We start from the raw sequence: 14,216 nt of genomic DNA, 5'->3' as shown, positions 1-14,216 counted from the left end.
ATGTATTGTCTTGATAAACATCTTAAACAACAGAAAACAGGGTTTGAGAGCAAAGAACTGGTCTGACCTCAAATTTACCGGGGTGGGGTTTCTTCTCCACCCTAATAAGCCTGAGGGTACTGCAGGAGACCAGGGCATATTTCAGTTCTTATCTCAATCTCATAAGACAGACACTCCCAGAGCGGCCATTTATAGACTGCCCCCCAGGAATGCATTCCTTTCCCAGCGTCTTAATTATTAATATTCCTTGCTAGGAAAAGAATTCAGTGATATCTTCCCTACTTGCATGTCCATTTATAGACTCTCTGCAAGAAGAAAAATATGGCTCTATTCTGCCTGACCACGCAGGTAGTCAGACCTTATGGTTGTCTTCCCTTGTTCTCTGAAAATCGCTGTTATTCTGTTCTTTTTCAAGGTGCACTGATTTCATATTGTTCAAACACACGTTTTACAATAAATTTGTACACTTAAAGCAATCATCACAGTGGTCCTGAAGTGACGTACATCCTCAGCTTACAAAGACAACAGGATTAAGAGATTAAAATAAAGACAGGTGTAAGAAATTGTTAAAGTATTATTAGGGAAGTGATAAATGTCCATGAAATCGTCACAATTTATGTTCCTCTGCTGCAGCTCCAGCCGTTCCCTCCATTCAGGGTCCCTGGCTTCCCGCAACAATATCCTCTGTGCCATCCATGTTAAATAGAACTTTTGGCCATTTCTCCAACCATTTCAGGCTTTCTGGTGGCAAAACTGGTTTTTGCAGATACCAAGTTGTGCAGCATGCACATAACAGAAGGGAAGTTAGGTCTCTATGAGGACATGAAGTTTTTTTGGTTTTTGAGACAGAGTCTTGCTCTGTCACCCAGGCTGCAGTGCAGTGGCACCATCTCGGCTCACTGCAACTTCTACCTCCCAGGTTCAAGCAATTCTCCTGCCTCAACCTGCCAAGTAGCTGGGACTACAGGTGTACATCAACATGCCTGGCTAAATTTTGTATTTTTAGTAGAGATGGGGTTTCGCCATGTTACCCAGGCTGGTCTCCAACTCCTGGCTTCAAGTGACCCACCCACCTCAACATCCCAAAGTGCTAGGATTACAGGCATGAGCCACTGTGCCTGGCAGGACATGAAGTCTTTAAGAACTGGCAGGCAGTCACACTGCTCTCCCTGAAGGTCCCTGTCACTCTGGGAAGTGCCCTGGAGGTGAGGAGGAAGGCTAAAGTGTCCCTGCACATCTGTAGTGCTCAGCTGATTCTGCTTCCACAAGAAGACTTTATAATCCTAATGCATACTGAGAGCTTCAAAGTAAACCTTTGCTTTTCTACCCTCTGAGCCCTAGGTCTACAGAAACCCTGGCTCAGATCGAGCATGCCAGTGCTCAAGAGTGGGCCATGAGCATTCCTGCCAGTGCCAGAGCAGAGACCCCCTTCTTCAAGGGATGACCATTGTATGATGTCACCCAGCCTCTGAAATCTAGTGAGGCTTCCCCCTGCATAAAATGACTCAGTACCCAGACACAGCCCAAACCCTCTTTGACTAATGGGAGCCAGTTTCCCACATCTCATTTCCTAAACCATCTTGAGCCTTTGTTTTGATGCTCAGATGAAGTCCCAGCCATGATTTCCATGCTGGTTAAATCTCAGATCTGCCACTTTCCAGCTGTGTGACCTTGGAGAAGTTACATCAGTCTCTGAGCCTCAGTGTCCTCATTTGTAAATGGAAATGACAACTCCCATCTCACTGAGTTTCTTGTAGGAGTCAGTAAGATCACTTTTATGAGAGGCTGACACAATCCTGGTCTATGGAAGCACTCAATGCATTTGCTTCTTTGCGTCTTCATCCTTTCACCCTTCCTCCTGAGGGGCTCCTCTGCATTGAAGGAGACTGTGAGCAGGATCTCACCTATCCCAGCCAAATAGAGTTTGAGGGGCACATTTTCTATTATTAGTAAATGTATGCTATGGAATGTTCTTAAATACAAAATGTGTACACCAAACAGGAAGGGCTGTAATTCCGGCTGCACCTATGAAAGAATTTTCCTCAACACCATTTGACTGCCAATCTCTGGCTTATCATTTTACATGAGAAACAGTAAAGCTCTTTAATTGTTGGATCCAGAAACTGAAGAACCCTTAATTCCTGAGGTTTGCCTTGAAAAGGCAACCAACTTTAACTAGGTCCCTTTAATTTTGTGTCAGCCTGAAAGATTGCAGTGGAAGAACACTTCTGAATTTCTTATTCAGCAAGAATGACAGATACCTAAGTGTCTGTTTTGTTATTTTTTTTTCATGAGAACTAGTTTAGGACAAAGTTTTTGTCTTGTTTTGTTTTTCCAACTCAAAGTGAAAGCAGCATTACTGAGTCTCATGGAAAGGGATACATATATTTTGTATATATATTTTATATAATCTCAAAAAATATATTTTTGAGATATATATTATATATTTCATATATAATATATCTCAAATATATATTATATATTTCATATATAATATATCTCAAATATATATTATATATCTCATATATTATATATCTTAAATATATATTATATATTATATTATATATATATATTCTTTTTTCTTTTTTTTTTTTTTGAAATAGAGTCTTGCTCTGTTGCCCAGGCTGGAGTGCAGTGGCATGATCTTGGCTCACTGCAACCTCTGCCTCCCAGGTTCAAGCAATTCTCTCTGCCTCAGCCTCACGAGTAGCTGGGATTACAGGCACACACCACCACGCCCAGCTAATTTTTGTATTTTTAGCAGAGACAGGGTTTCGCCATGTTAGCCAGGCTGGTCTTGAACTCCTGACCTCAGGTTATCCACCCACCTCGGCCTCCCAAAGTGCTGAGATTATGGGCATGAGCCACTGCACCTGGCTTGAAAGGGATATATTTTTTATAACTTAGATAACTTACTTTATTGACTAAACTATGTCCATGAGAAATTCAGCGCTGCAGTTTAACTGCTAGTAGGATAAGACCCAGGCTTCTCTGAGAAGGAGCAGCAGGAAGGCAACTACCAATTAACTCTTCAGCCTGAAATTAGATCACAACTCAAACCACACAGCCAGTTGGCCCATGAGCCCGAGGGCTGAGGAGGGGCAGTGCTGGCCTGAATGAGCTAAACCCAGTGTTATCCTAGAGAGCCTTTCGGGTTCAGGTGAAGTCTTAGAATCACAGGCCAGGAAGCATCTCTGTGGCAAGCTCTTCATGGTTAAAGGGATGGAAAGAACCATAATTGATGATAATGAGTAAATCCTGCAGCTTTTTGCATCCAGTTCACTTACTTTTTATTTGCAAGATGCTTTTCCTCAGCCTGTGTAGCAAAGCTAGGAACAGAATCAGGTCCCTTCTCTTCAAACTGGAAAATCCTGCCTCTGTCCTCTTGGTCCTCAGGTGTGAGCTGGTGAGAAGCCCACAAGAAGGGAGGACCAAGGAGCAGGGAAATCCCTTCCTCTCTTCCACACTGCTCATCTCTTGGAAGATTCAGAAGTCTCGGCTACCCGAGTATTTTTAAATCCTGTGATTTCGCAGGAACCCTGGACCAACTAGCTGGCAAAATCCAAAGTTCACCTCCTGCAGTCTTTCCTACACTTGGCTCTATTCTTGGTGTCTCTTAAGTGTTTATTCATGCCTCGCCTGCTTAACGAATTCAGTATCTTCATAATAAACGGAACTTGAGGGCCAAATCCTGCTCCAGTGTGACTCCGGCAGTACAGTGTCAGGCCTGTGGGAAGTGGTATCTCTGTAAAACCCCAGAGGCCCGGCTGTGTCTGCTTCTGCTTCTGGTAGGAATTTTCCAAGGTACAGTGGACTTGTCCTCCAAGCCTGGTCCTGACTTCTGTACCCAGCGGATCTCTTCATGAAGGGCACACTGCTCACTGTGACCTCTGAGGGAGGCAGCTCCACCCAGGCAGGCCTGCTAAGTCTTCCCCAGCCCTCCATCCTTAAAACAGAACTGAGGTCCAGGAAAGATGACTTGACTGAGCAGGGCAGAGCCAGGCCAAGGCCCCTGGAGCAGAGACGTGGATCCAGTATTTCTGCCACTGCCCACTCCACCCTTTCTCTCTGTCTCTCTCTCTGCTTGGCTCAGCTTCCTGCCATTAAGAAGTATTCCTGTTACATCCCAGGTTCAGGTGCACATTGCATCCTGCGGGGGAGGCAAAACAGAGGCTGGCCAGGTACCCGCACTGTGCAGGGCACCCCTCCAGAGTGAGGCGCCAGGCATGGGAGGGTCGCCATGGTTGCTGAGGCTCTTCAAGGGAGGGAGGGGTCCTGCTACACCACGCAGGCTGCCTCTGCATTAGGCCAGCCCTGTCTGATCCCTTCCTTGCTTGGCATTTCAGAAAATCATGAAACGGCTCATAAAAAGATACGTCCTGAAAGCCCAGGTGGACAGAGAAAATGACGAAGTCAATGAAGGTAAATGACTGGATTTCTACCCACGTGGTGATTTAAAACAACACAGGTTCTGTGAGTCTCACTGGGCTACGGCCACAGTGTTGTCAGGGCACTGTGCTCCTTTCCAGAGGCTCCAGGGAGGCTCAGTCTCCTTGCTCATTCAGTTGTCGGCAGAGTGCATTTCCACGGGGCTTCAGGCCTGTCCCTGTTGCCTTGCTGGCCACAGCTGGGCTGCCCTGAGCTCCAGCACTTGGTCTGTGCATACAGCCCCACCACCTCAGAGCTGGCAGCAGGCATCAGGCACCCTCACACTCCATTTGCCCTGCCTCATCTTCCATTGTCCCATCTCTGACCCCACTCCTCTGCCTTCCTCCTCCACCATTTTTTTTTTTTTTTGAGATGGAGTCTCACTCTGTTGCCCAGGCTGGAGTGCAACGGCACAGTCTCAGCCCACTGCAACCTCTGCCTCCTGGGTTCAAGCGATTCTCCTGCCTCAGCCTCCTGAGTACCTGGGATCACAGGTGTGTGCCACCACGCCCAGCTAATTTTTGTATTTTTTTAGTAGAGATGGGGTTTTACCATGTTGGTCAGGCTGGTCTCGAACTCCTGACCTTGTGATCCGCCCATCTCAGCCTCCCAAAGTGTTGGGATTACAGGCATGAGCCACTGCGCCCGGCCCCTCCTCCACTTTTAAGGACTCATGTGATTGAATTGGTTCCACCAGCACAATCCAGAATAATCTCCTTCTGTTAAGGGCAGCTGATCAGCAACCTGAATTCTATTTGCCACCTCAGTTCCCCTTTGAGGGGAAACATAGTCATGTTTCCCACAGGCAGAACATCAGGGATCAGGACGGGGACATCTTGGGAGTAGGGGACATTCCTCTGCCTCCCACAGCAATGGCAGCCTTGAGCCAACCTCATGCCTCTTGAGTGCAGGATGGTTCAGAATTCCAATGCTGTACTTCATTCCATGGTGCACATCCACTGAGCAGATGCACACTGCGTTTAGGGTCTGCTGCCGCTTGCTTCTAACTGGTCCTGTCCAGTCTCAGTGGGAGGTTCTCAGCATCTAACTGACAGCCGTGTTTCTCAAAGTGTTCCCCACCTCAGAACTAGCTGTTAAAACTACAGATCCCAGACCCCACCCAGACCTAATGAATCAGCATCTCTGGAGTGGGGTCTGGGGATCTGCTTTTGGAAAACTGTACCAAGGGTCTCTGATACACACTGAAGTTTACCAACTATATTATTTTCACTGTTTGGGTTGTTTTCCAGTCTATTTTAAGCAGTTACTCTTAGATGAAAAGCAAATTACTTTATACCAGGTAATTAATGAGATACCTATGATAAATATTTGCCACCTAGAAACAGCCTCATCCATGATTGAAGTTTCTGTTCTCCTAGCTTGGGCCACAGGGAACTACAGAAAGAGCCTGGTCATTGGGTGACCCTCTGCTGCATCCTGGGGCACCCAGCATGCAGCTCGAAGCTCAGCCATAACTGAACTGCCCCTGAGCTGACATGGTTTAGGGGCAGACAACAGCCCACCTACCTACTTGTAGGTCTCAAACAAACAATGGCCAAGTGTCAGGCCAGCCAGCCTCAAGCAGTATGTAACTGATTCATGTGAATATCACTGATCATAGAAGGTGGGGGTATCCAGGTGTCATGGCACTTAAATTACACCATGAAACGGGGGCTCAGTGAAGCATCTGATAAAAACAGGGGGTGTATCCATTTGTCAAAATGGATCAAACTGTACCTTTAAGATCTCTGCCTTTTATGTATATAGACCATACCTGAAAAATAGACGAGTAATGTTTCCACAGACAGTGGACTCCCACACGAGCCAAGTGCACTATCTACAGTATTAGGAAAGCCTAGACCACAGCCTAGACCCATTGGACTTCTAACCACAAGGTTCTCTGTGGAAATAAAAGTGAAAGTCCCTGCTAGGTGGTCCCTCGTTATGGAAGGAGGAGGCGGCAGGCATTGACGAAGCTCCTGTCAGCGAGGTGGTGCTGCTGCTTGTGTGGGCTGAGTGGACCCTACTCAGGTGGCCAGCTCACTCCCAAGAGGCTGGTCAGCTCCATGGCCACCACGGCTGCATCTGCTGTGCCGAGCCATTCTCTCCAGGCTCCTGGGAGTTTCTCCTCCCTACAAATCATAATGACAGAACAAAACATAGCATCATCAAAATCAATGCTCCGGTTAATGGGGTTGTTTTCCAGAGTCTTGAAATCTGCCTTTAGTGACTCTGAAACAAACTTTCTAACAAGTATTTTATGAAACAGGTGCTAGACACAATTCACAGCCCTGATCTTGACTCCTCCTTCAAACCCCTAAGGGAAAGGTTTTCCTGGAATGGGAGGAGAAGGGCTTTCTATGGATCGATGTGTCCTTCAGTGGTGGGGGAGCTGGGTGGTTCTGGGTTCAAATAGAGCCCCCCTTGCCTCACCTTCAACCCTGGTGGGCTGGCCCAGGACCCGACATTCCACTGGAAGGATGCACATGCCCACATGTGCATGGGACAAGCCCCCAGCTTCCACCTACTCAGACTCAGCAAAATCTCCTCTGTCCTTGCAGGCGAGCTGAAGGAAATCAAGCAAGATATCTCCAGCCTGCGCTATGAGCTTCTTGAGGAAAAATCTCAAGCTACTGGTGAGCTGGCAGACCTGATTCAACAACTCAGCGAGAAGTTTGGAAAGAACTTAAACAAAGACCACCTGAGGGTGAACAAGGGCAAAGACATTTAGCAGCCCACATCGGCGTCTGTGACTTCTACCAGCATTCCAAGGCCAGGTTGGATGCCCTCGCCCCCATCCTTGGTGGGGAGGGGTCCCCAGCCCACTCCTCTAGGACACGAAGGGGATCTCCTGGCTCAGTCTCTTGCAGCATGACTGACATCTCCAGCCCGCTGGCCTGCCTAGACCCAGAACTGCTGTGAATCTAGGTGGTTGGGTAAGAAAAGCTACCATGGGAGGAGGGGAGGAACAGCCCCCTGACGAGTGTGAGACCTTTGGTCCAGCCACAGTGAAACCCATCCCTGTGGCCAGAGCAGGAAAAGGCCATCTTGGGTGCACACCTGTGCCCTCCCACTGCAGGTGGGACTGCAGCTCTGGCTGTGTCCTGGGAAGACAAACACCTCAACCCACAAACTCCTTCTCACTCCCTCCCTGCCACCCCCAACACATCCAAACAGAACCAGGAGGTGACCTGTGATCTATTCTTAAGTGCCAGATGAGAACACAGCCTAATAGCAAAATAGTTCTATTTGTTTATATAAAAAAAAAGTTTAAAAATCCTAAATTGAAAACTGTACTGTAGGTAGCACTGTTTAGAAAACAACAACAAAATCCAAATGATGTATTTTTACCTTTATTAAGATTATCTTGTATTTACTATTTTTACCTAAAATGGAAAGAAATAAAATTACCTCATAATAACTCCTGTGGATACGCTACCAGGGCCGCCCCACTCGCGGGCCCAGTCTGGAGGTGGCCTTGGGAACCTGTGGCCCAGGGATGCTTCGGGAGGAGAATGGGCCGATGCGGTGGGGGTTGGGTGGGGACGAAGGCACCACCCTCCTTAGAGTCATGCAGCCAGGACCCCCAGAAGCTCCAGCCTCCACCTCCAAGCCCCTCCTCCTGTGCCCAGACCTAAGGTCAGGAAGGAGGTAAAGGAAATGCAGAACAAGTGGAAAGTTTTCTCCCACCCCATTCTAGAACTTTCCTCCATGTGAAAGGAAGGGGAGGGGCAGGAATGAGGCCTCAAAGTGTCCCCCCAACCAAGGAAGAGGCTAAGTGTGAGTAGGGAGAGCAGCCACCAGAGGGCGCTGAGTCCCAAACAATGCCTGTTCGGAGCAGGTGTGCGAAGATGCCATTCATCTTCCAGAAGCTTCCAGAAGAGCCCTCTGCTCCCAAGGAAATATTCCTAGTGCTGGCCAGAAGTATTCAGCTTTTGCCGTGTACCAGGCACTGTGCTGGGGGCTTTGCATGCATCAGTCCACCGGATCCTCACAGCAACCCTGTGAGGAGGGTGATGGTTACAAATTCACATGCCTTGCAGACATTCTAGAGGGGGGAAGATAAATATATAATAATTATATATATATATATATGCATGTGTGTATGTGTAAATGTATATATGTATGTATATGTAGAAAGAGGGAGCTTGTGTTTCAAGACATACGTCTTTGTCTTCAGGGGCAAACATTTTTTTTACTTAACTCTGCTATAAGAAACAGCCGATCAGATGAGGCGATAAATAGAAGTGAGGTTGGTGCCAGCATTGATGGGAGTGACAAGGGACAATGACAGACTGCACAGCCGTGCCCTGCCTAAAGCAGGCTGCAGACACTCAGCTCAGCCCATCGTTGCCATAAGGAATATAAGTCCTGTTTTGCCACATCTTCCCAACTGCTGAAAAAAAGAAAAAGTCAACATTTGTTGGGCTCCTGGCCGCCAAGATAGGCAGCAGAAGATGAGACATGGCTCCATGCCTGGGCCTTCCCAACCCAATCTGCACCATCACCTAGTATTCAAGCAAGACAGAAACAGGCATTTGACAGGTACTGGGCATACTGCACATGCAGGGGCACTTGATAGACATAAACTCTGGCCCAGGAGGAGGACCCATAGAGGACCATGGATGGATTTCAAAGAGCCTGCAAGTCCTAAGGTGCCCTTCAGGCTGTGTGCTTGTCTTTGCAATGGGTGCATTGTTCTAGAGAGAACACCTGTAGCTTTTTGCAAGCACTCATCTACACGCCCCCGGTAAGTCCACAAATGAGGAATGACTTTACTCAGCAGCTATGTACTAAGCCCCTTGCCAAGTGCTAGGGACAGAGCCACATGCATCCAGTGTGGCTCCCTTTTTAAACCCAGACTCTGAAAAGGGAGGCTTAAGTGCTTTGTAGGAAGAGCAATTGATTCATCCAGGGGACAAATTGCTAACACTTCTGGAAGACTGCCTTTCAGATCCCTCATTTATCTTTATCAGAATGCTAATAAACACTTCTGAGATGCATTCTTCAATTTCTCTATCTGCCTTCAGCCAAAGGCAGTTAGCAACCCCATTTTCAAACCATGGGGCACACTTTTCCTGTCAAACCTAAGTCTCAGATCTACTCCTTATAGAGATAAAGGAAAACCAGTCTCACTGAGTAATTAAAAACTGGGAAAGAAAACTAGTACCATCCATTAGGGTTTTAATGCCATGTCTAGGAGGTAAAGGTAGTCCAGGAATGAATTCATGGCTGTCAGATGGCTATGGGGAAGGGCAGAAGAGAGCCTCTTTTTGGTGGAGAGCTGTTGGAGAGGCCTGGAACTGAGGGCTGGCAGAGATCAGCAGCCTGAAGCAGGGAAAAGAGCTCAGTCATCTTCCAGGCACTACCAGTCTCCCTCACTTGCCCCATCTCTTGGGCCCATGCTAAATTAGCCAGGCAGGGGAAGCAGCACTTGAAGAAGCCAAACAGCAGGGTGAGGAATGGAACCTGAGAGAGACCCAAGGGCAGATGGGGAGAAAAAAGGACCCAGGTCCTCCCTGGAAAGTTCACTAACACTCCTCAAGATGTGCACACTGCCAGAGGCACCCATCTGTCCCCTGCAACTCTGCACACTTGCCATCATTCTGTCTACAACTCTAATGTATACGTTCAGCGTCTGTCTCCACTGCTCCAGGGAAGCTCCATGAGGAGGTCAGGTCTGTTCCATTCCCCACTGAGTACTGGCACAGGGCCAAAGAGTAGCCACTCTTGCTGAATTCCTCGTGAATTACTGCAGGGCCCTTCTGGTCTCCAGTTTTCTGAAGTTCCTTCAGACAGCATCATCTCGGGCCCTGAGAAACTCGGTGAGTTTGCAGAAACATAAGCCATCCTCTGCTATAGCTCAAGCCATTTCCCTTCTAGTTACAGCCTGGAAGGGGGCCCAGCTCCTTGCCATAACATGGCACACTGATGCGGGAGTTGCAGCTCCTGTCCAGGCTTCCTGGGTAACCAGTGGTTAAGCAATGAGTTCTCCAGTGACTTGTCACCTTCCAATGGCTACTAATAGGACTCGACAAATCATAGTGACACTCCTCATGCAGAAGTCCCCAATTAGTCCTCCGAGCTGTTCCTAAAGGACCATGCTCACACACTTGAGAAAGTGCAGTGACCGCCTCTGCCCATCAAAGCCTGTCTCCTTCCCTCCCAGCAAGGCCCAAAGACAGAACATTGGCCCACACAAGCCAGGCAGGGGGAGATTCCCCAGGGCAGGAAAGCTCTGACCAGACACCTTCATGGGGAGGCTGAGACACCCTGCACTGCTCAGGAGCATGCAGCATCTGGTTACAAATAAGCGGCCTTGATCCCATCACTTCTCAAAGTGCCCATGACTGCGTCTGTAAAGTGCAGAGTCTGAGAGCCCCAGAGGCCGGCAGGCCAGAGAAGCTTCATTTGCGGAGGCAGGCAGGCACGCCTCCACGCTATGCTTATCCCAGCTCTTCTCTGCATCCCATGAAGGGTGAGAGTACTAGAGGGAAGGAGCTCCAGGAAAGACACATAGATGTCAATCAACTTAATGATGATTAACACAGGAGTGAAGCCACTTCCGACCGTGGTCTCCCAGGCACAGCCAGCAGGAGCTTGGCTAACGCTACCTCATCCCGGTCCTGGGAGCGGGGCCCACATGGGCTGGATGGCATTGCGGAATGGCAGGTCCAGACACTCACTGTGGCCCAGTATTTCACCATTGTTTCCCCAATGCCGTCAAGCAGCTAGGACAACCCATGCCTTTTGCTTCAGCGAAGGAATGACACAGAAAGCAGGAAAAAATAAAGGTGTGCTCATTTCCCAGACCTGAGGCTTTAAAAAAGGGAGAGGTCAGATGAGGGGAGAATCGAAGTTTGGAAGAAAGGATGGCTGAGGAGCATGAGTTCTCCCCTACCCAGATTGGAGCAGGAGAGGAATGGGCAAAGTGGTGAGAGCAGAGAGGTCAAGGTGCTGGACAGAAAGAGTCAGACCCCAGAGGAAGGGGTGTGCTCCCATGCCGATAGAAACCGGGGCCTGGCTGGGTCTGCCTTCTGCACTGCCTGGCCTCCTCTAGAATGAGCAGGGACCAGCCCAGTTGCCTCCTGTCAGCCTCTCCCCTGCACTAGGAGGGAGAAAGAGGAATGAAGAGGTTCTCCAGGGCTGAGGCAGAGGCAAAGTGTCCTCTCCTTACAATAAGTTTTAAAAGTCCTGATTTCATGTCCTCTGAGTATCTGAGTCAGAAATAACTGGGCAAAACACAGCCCGCTACACCTTGACATGGATGTGGCATAGCTGTGCCACTGACCAAAGAGGCCTGAGTGTCCCGTGGAGGCTGACGTGCGGAGGCTGCTGCCAGGCACTGACCCCACACCCCTAAGGTCAGCAGCCCCAACCCAACCCAGCAGACAGGCAGCATGCTGGGGAAAGAGAAGAAAAAAGAAGGCAATTAAATATGCTAAAGAAAAATTTAACAAGACACTTTTAGGTGTCTGAGGGCAGGTCCAGACACTGGTAGGACAGACAACATTTTTAACTTTGCCACTTCCACCCCCACCACCCCAGTGATGGTGAATATACAAGGATAAGGCAGAGAGATGGCCGGCACAGAAGCCAGAGAGGAAGGGTGGGCTATGGAGCATGTAGGCTTGGTGCTGGCTGTGACCCCCTCTTTGGCTGGTAACAGATCTCACTGTACCCCAGACACCGTCTAGCACCTAACCCCAGGACAGCCACCCGGAGTGCCCACCTCCTCTAAAATCAACAGCAGACCCAAACAGAGCTGATCTTAGTCTTTCCTTGGTTTTATATATAAGTAGCCACTGGGAAAGAAAAGTCCTTCTTTGGCAGGGTTGATGAAAAGGAGAATGTGAATTTGGGACACCCCTCTGCCACATGGAGAGGGACTGTCTGCAAATGAAGTCAAAGAGAGATGAGAAATAGAGACAAGGGAGAAGAGGAGATGGGGAAGGGGGATAGAAGAGAAAAGGAGGGAAAGAGGGAAGCAGAAGGGGTGCCGTTGACCTTAGGTGGGGCCCACCCCGAGGCCCTGCTTCCTGCAACTCTTCCTTAGGGCTGTTCCAGAAGCCTTCGTAGTTTCCCCGCCAAATGGATCCCGTTTTTGTTTAAGCAAATTTGCTTTGGGTTTCTGTCATTTACATCCTCAGAGTCTTGATGAACACAGAAATGGTGCAATGACTTCTCCACCCTTCCCAACCATGGGGCTGGTTTTGAGCTTCTGTGGTTGAAGGAGCGAGGGCCAGAAACTGCCAGGACTGTTTTTCTTGAGATGTGGTGTGGTTCTGTTTAATGCGTGAGGGCCAGAAGCCGGTTAAACTGTTTGGGAGAGAAGCTTCGAGGCCGTGGGGCAGAGCAGGCCTGCTTCGCGGCCCTGGGCATGCATACACCTCAGGACCAGGGAGAAGTCTTTCTGCTCTGCCCAGCCACCAGCTTTGGGAAGACCTTGAATTGGCACATTGGGCATTTCTGTAGGGACAGCGATCCCAGTGAGACATCTCTCAACATCTATGGAGGCAGCAGGTAGCAGAAAGGTGAAGGGGGAGCAAAGCAGAGAGGGCGACAAGGCAGCCAGCATGGTGACCACCATTACCAACCTTGTTTGTGGGGTCACCCCTCGGAGACTCCAGAAATAACCAGTAGACACTGTGGGCAGGTCCAGCTTCTGGCTGGTGAGGATGCTGCTATACATAGGAAATATAGAGCCTTATTCTGTAGGTAGAGTATGGTGAAGTGGACTATTCAAGTTATGTAAATAGGACTTGATATTGGTCTTGGGGACTTTCGCTGCTTCCCATGAGCATAGATCATTGAGAGCAGCATGAGCCCCAGTGGCCGTACAACTGACTCAGGATTTCCGGACCACTGATGCCGGCAGGGAGCAGTGACTGCCCCAGACCTGAGCAGGGTCAGTCACTGAGAGAGAGGAAGTGACTTTGGATCATCTCAGTGATAGAACGGAACACAGCCCCAGAGTATCACGCTCAACTCCAATCAATCGCAGAATGGGCACTCCAGCAAAATAGAGCCATTGGTGCCTTCCTAACCTGCAGAAATCTATTAGCTGCCCCCAGAGCCAGTTAAGCCCTGGTGAAGGTGAAGATTCGATCTGAGAGCCGAGGCTGCCTTGTAGACTCATCATTACATAAAGATGCTTGCAGCATGATCACTGTCTGTCACCACCAGCGTGAACAGAATGTGTATTCTGTGCTTCAGCAAAAGCCATTAGGGTGTCTTCTCATGATATTTTTCCTTCAAAGAACACAGATGTTTTTGCTGTGTCCTGGGACTTCTGAGCCTAATGTCCCCAAGCCCCAGCTCAGAGGTGAGCTGTTTTTATTGTGCTGAGGCTGCAGGAAGAGGATGGTATGGATCAGTATTCTAGTCACTCTGGACAGATTTTCAATCTTTCTCCCAAAGGGTAAAAACAGCATTTTCCTGATTCTTGAAGATCTTCCAGTCTGTACTCCCCCTGCATACATATGACATGAAAGACTCAACCCAAGGTGAAACATAAGGGATACTTTCTGAAACAGGGATCTAAGGGTGTGAGACAAGAACACAGATATATGAGGAAATCAAGGGAACTGTCACTTCCCACACAGCCCGTGCGCACCCACCCACGGGGTCACGGCTCAGACACCAGGGTAACTCTAAAGAGACTAAAAATGTGCCCCAAGACCACCCACGGGGTGTTTCTGGTCATCCTTGGTGCTCCACCACATAGGCAAAGACAAGGAGGGGGATTTGGAGGTGAGAATGGAACCTGGGCAGAAGTGCCTAGGCAC

At 48.8% G+C, this 14,216-nt stretch overlaps 1 protein-coding gene across 1 annotated transcript in view; it reads left to right on the top strand.

The window, feature by feature from the left end:
• Nucleotides 1-7,849, top strand: part of TRPC7 (transient receptor potential cation channel subfamily C member 7) — a 141,973-nt gene extending 134,124 nt beyond the window's left edge. Inside the window, exons 9-10 of the mRNA XM_016953877.4 lie at nucleotides 4,347-4,422; nucleotides 6,990-7,849. Of these exons, the coding sequence (XP_016809366.1) occupies nucleotides 4,347-4,422; nucleotides 6,990-7,159 (246 nt within the window). The 3' untranslated portion in view covers nucleotides 7,160-7,849. The remainder of the gene's footprint in view (nucleotides 1-4,346; nucleotides 4,423-6,989) is intronic.
• The last annotated feature ends 6,367 nt before the right edge of the window (nucleotides 7,850-14,216 follow it).

Source organism: Pan troglodytes, chromosome 4 (assembly GCF_028858775.2).
Source record: "Pan troglodytes isolate AG18354 chromosome 4, NHGRI_mPanTro3-v2.0_pri, whole genome shotgun sequence".
Classification (NCBI taxonomy): domain Eukaryota; kingdom Metazoa; phylum Chordata; class Mammalia; order Primates; family Hominidae; genus Pan; species Pan troglodytes.
The sequence above is the reverse complement of the archived record's forward strand: the minus strand, read 5'-3'. Positions and strand labels throughout refer to the sequence as shown.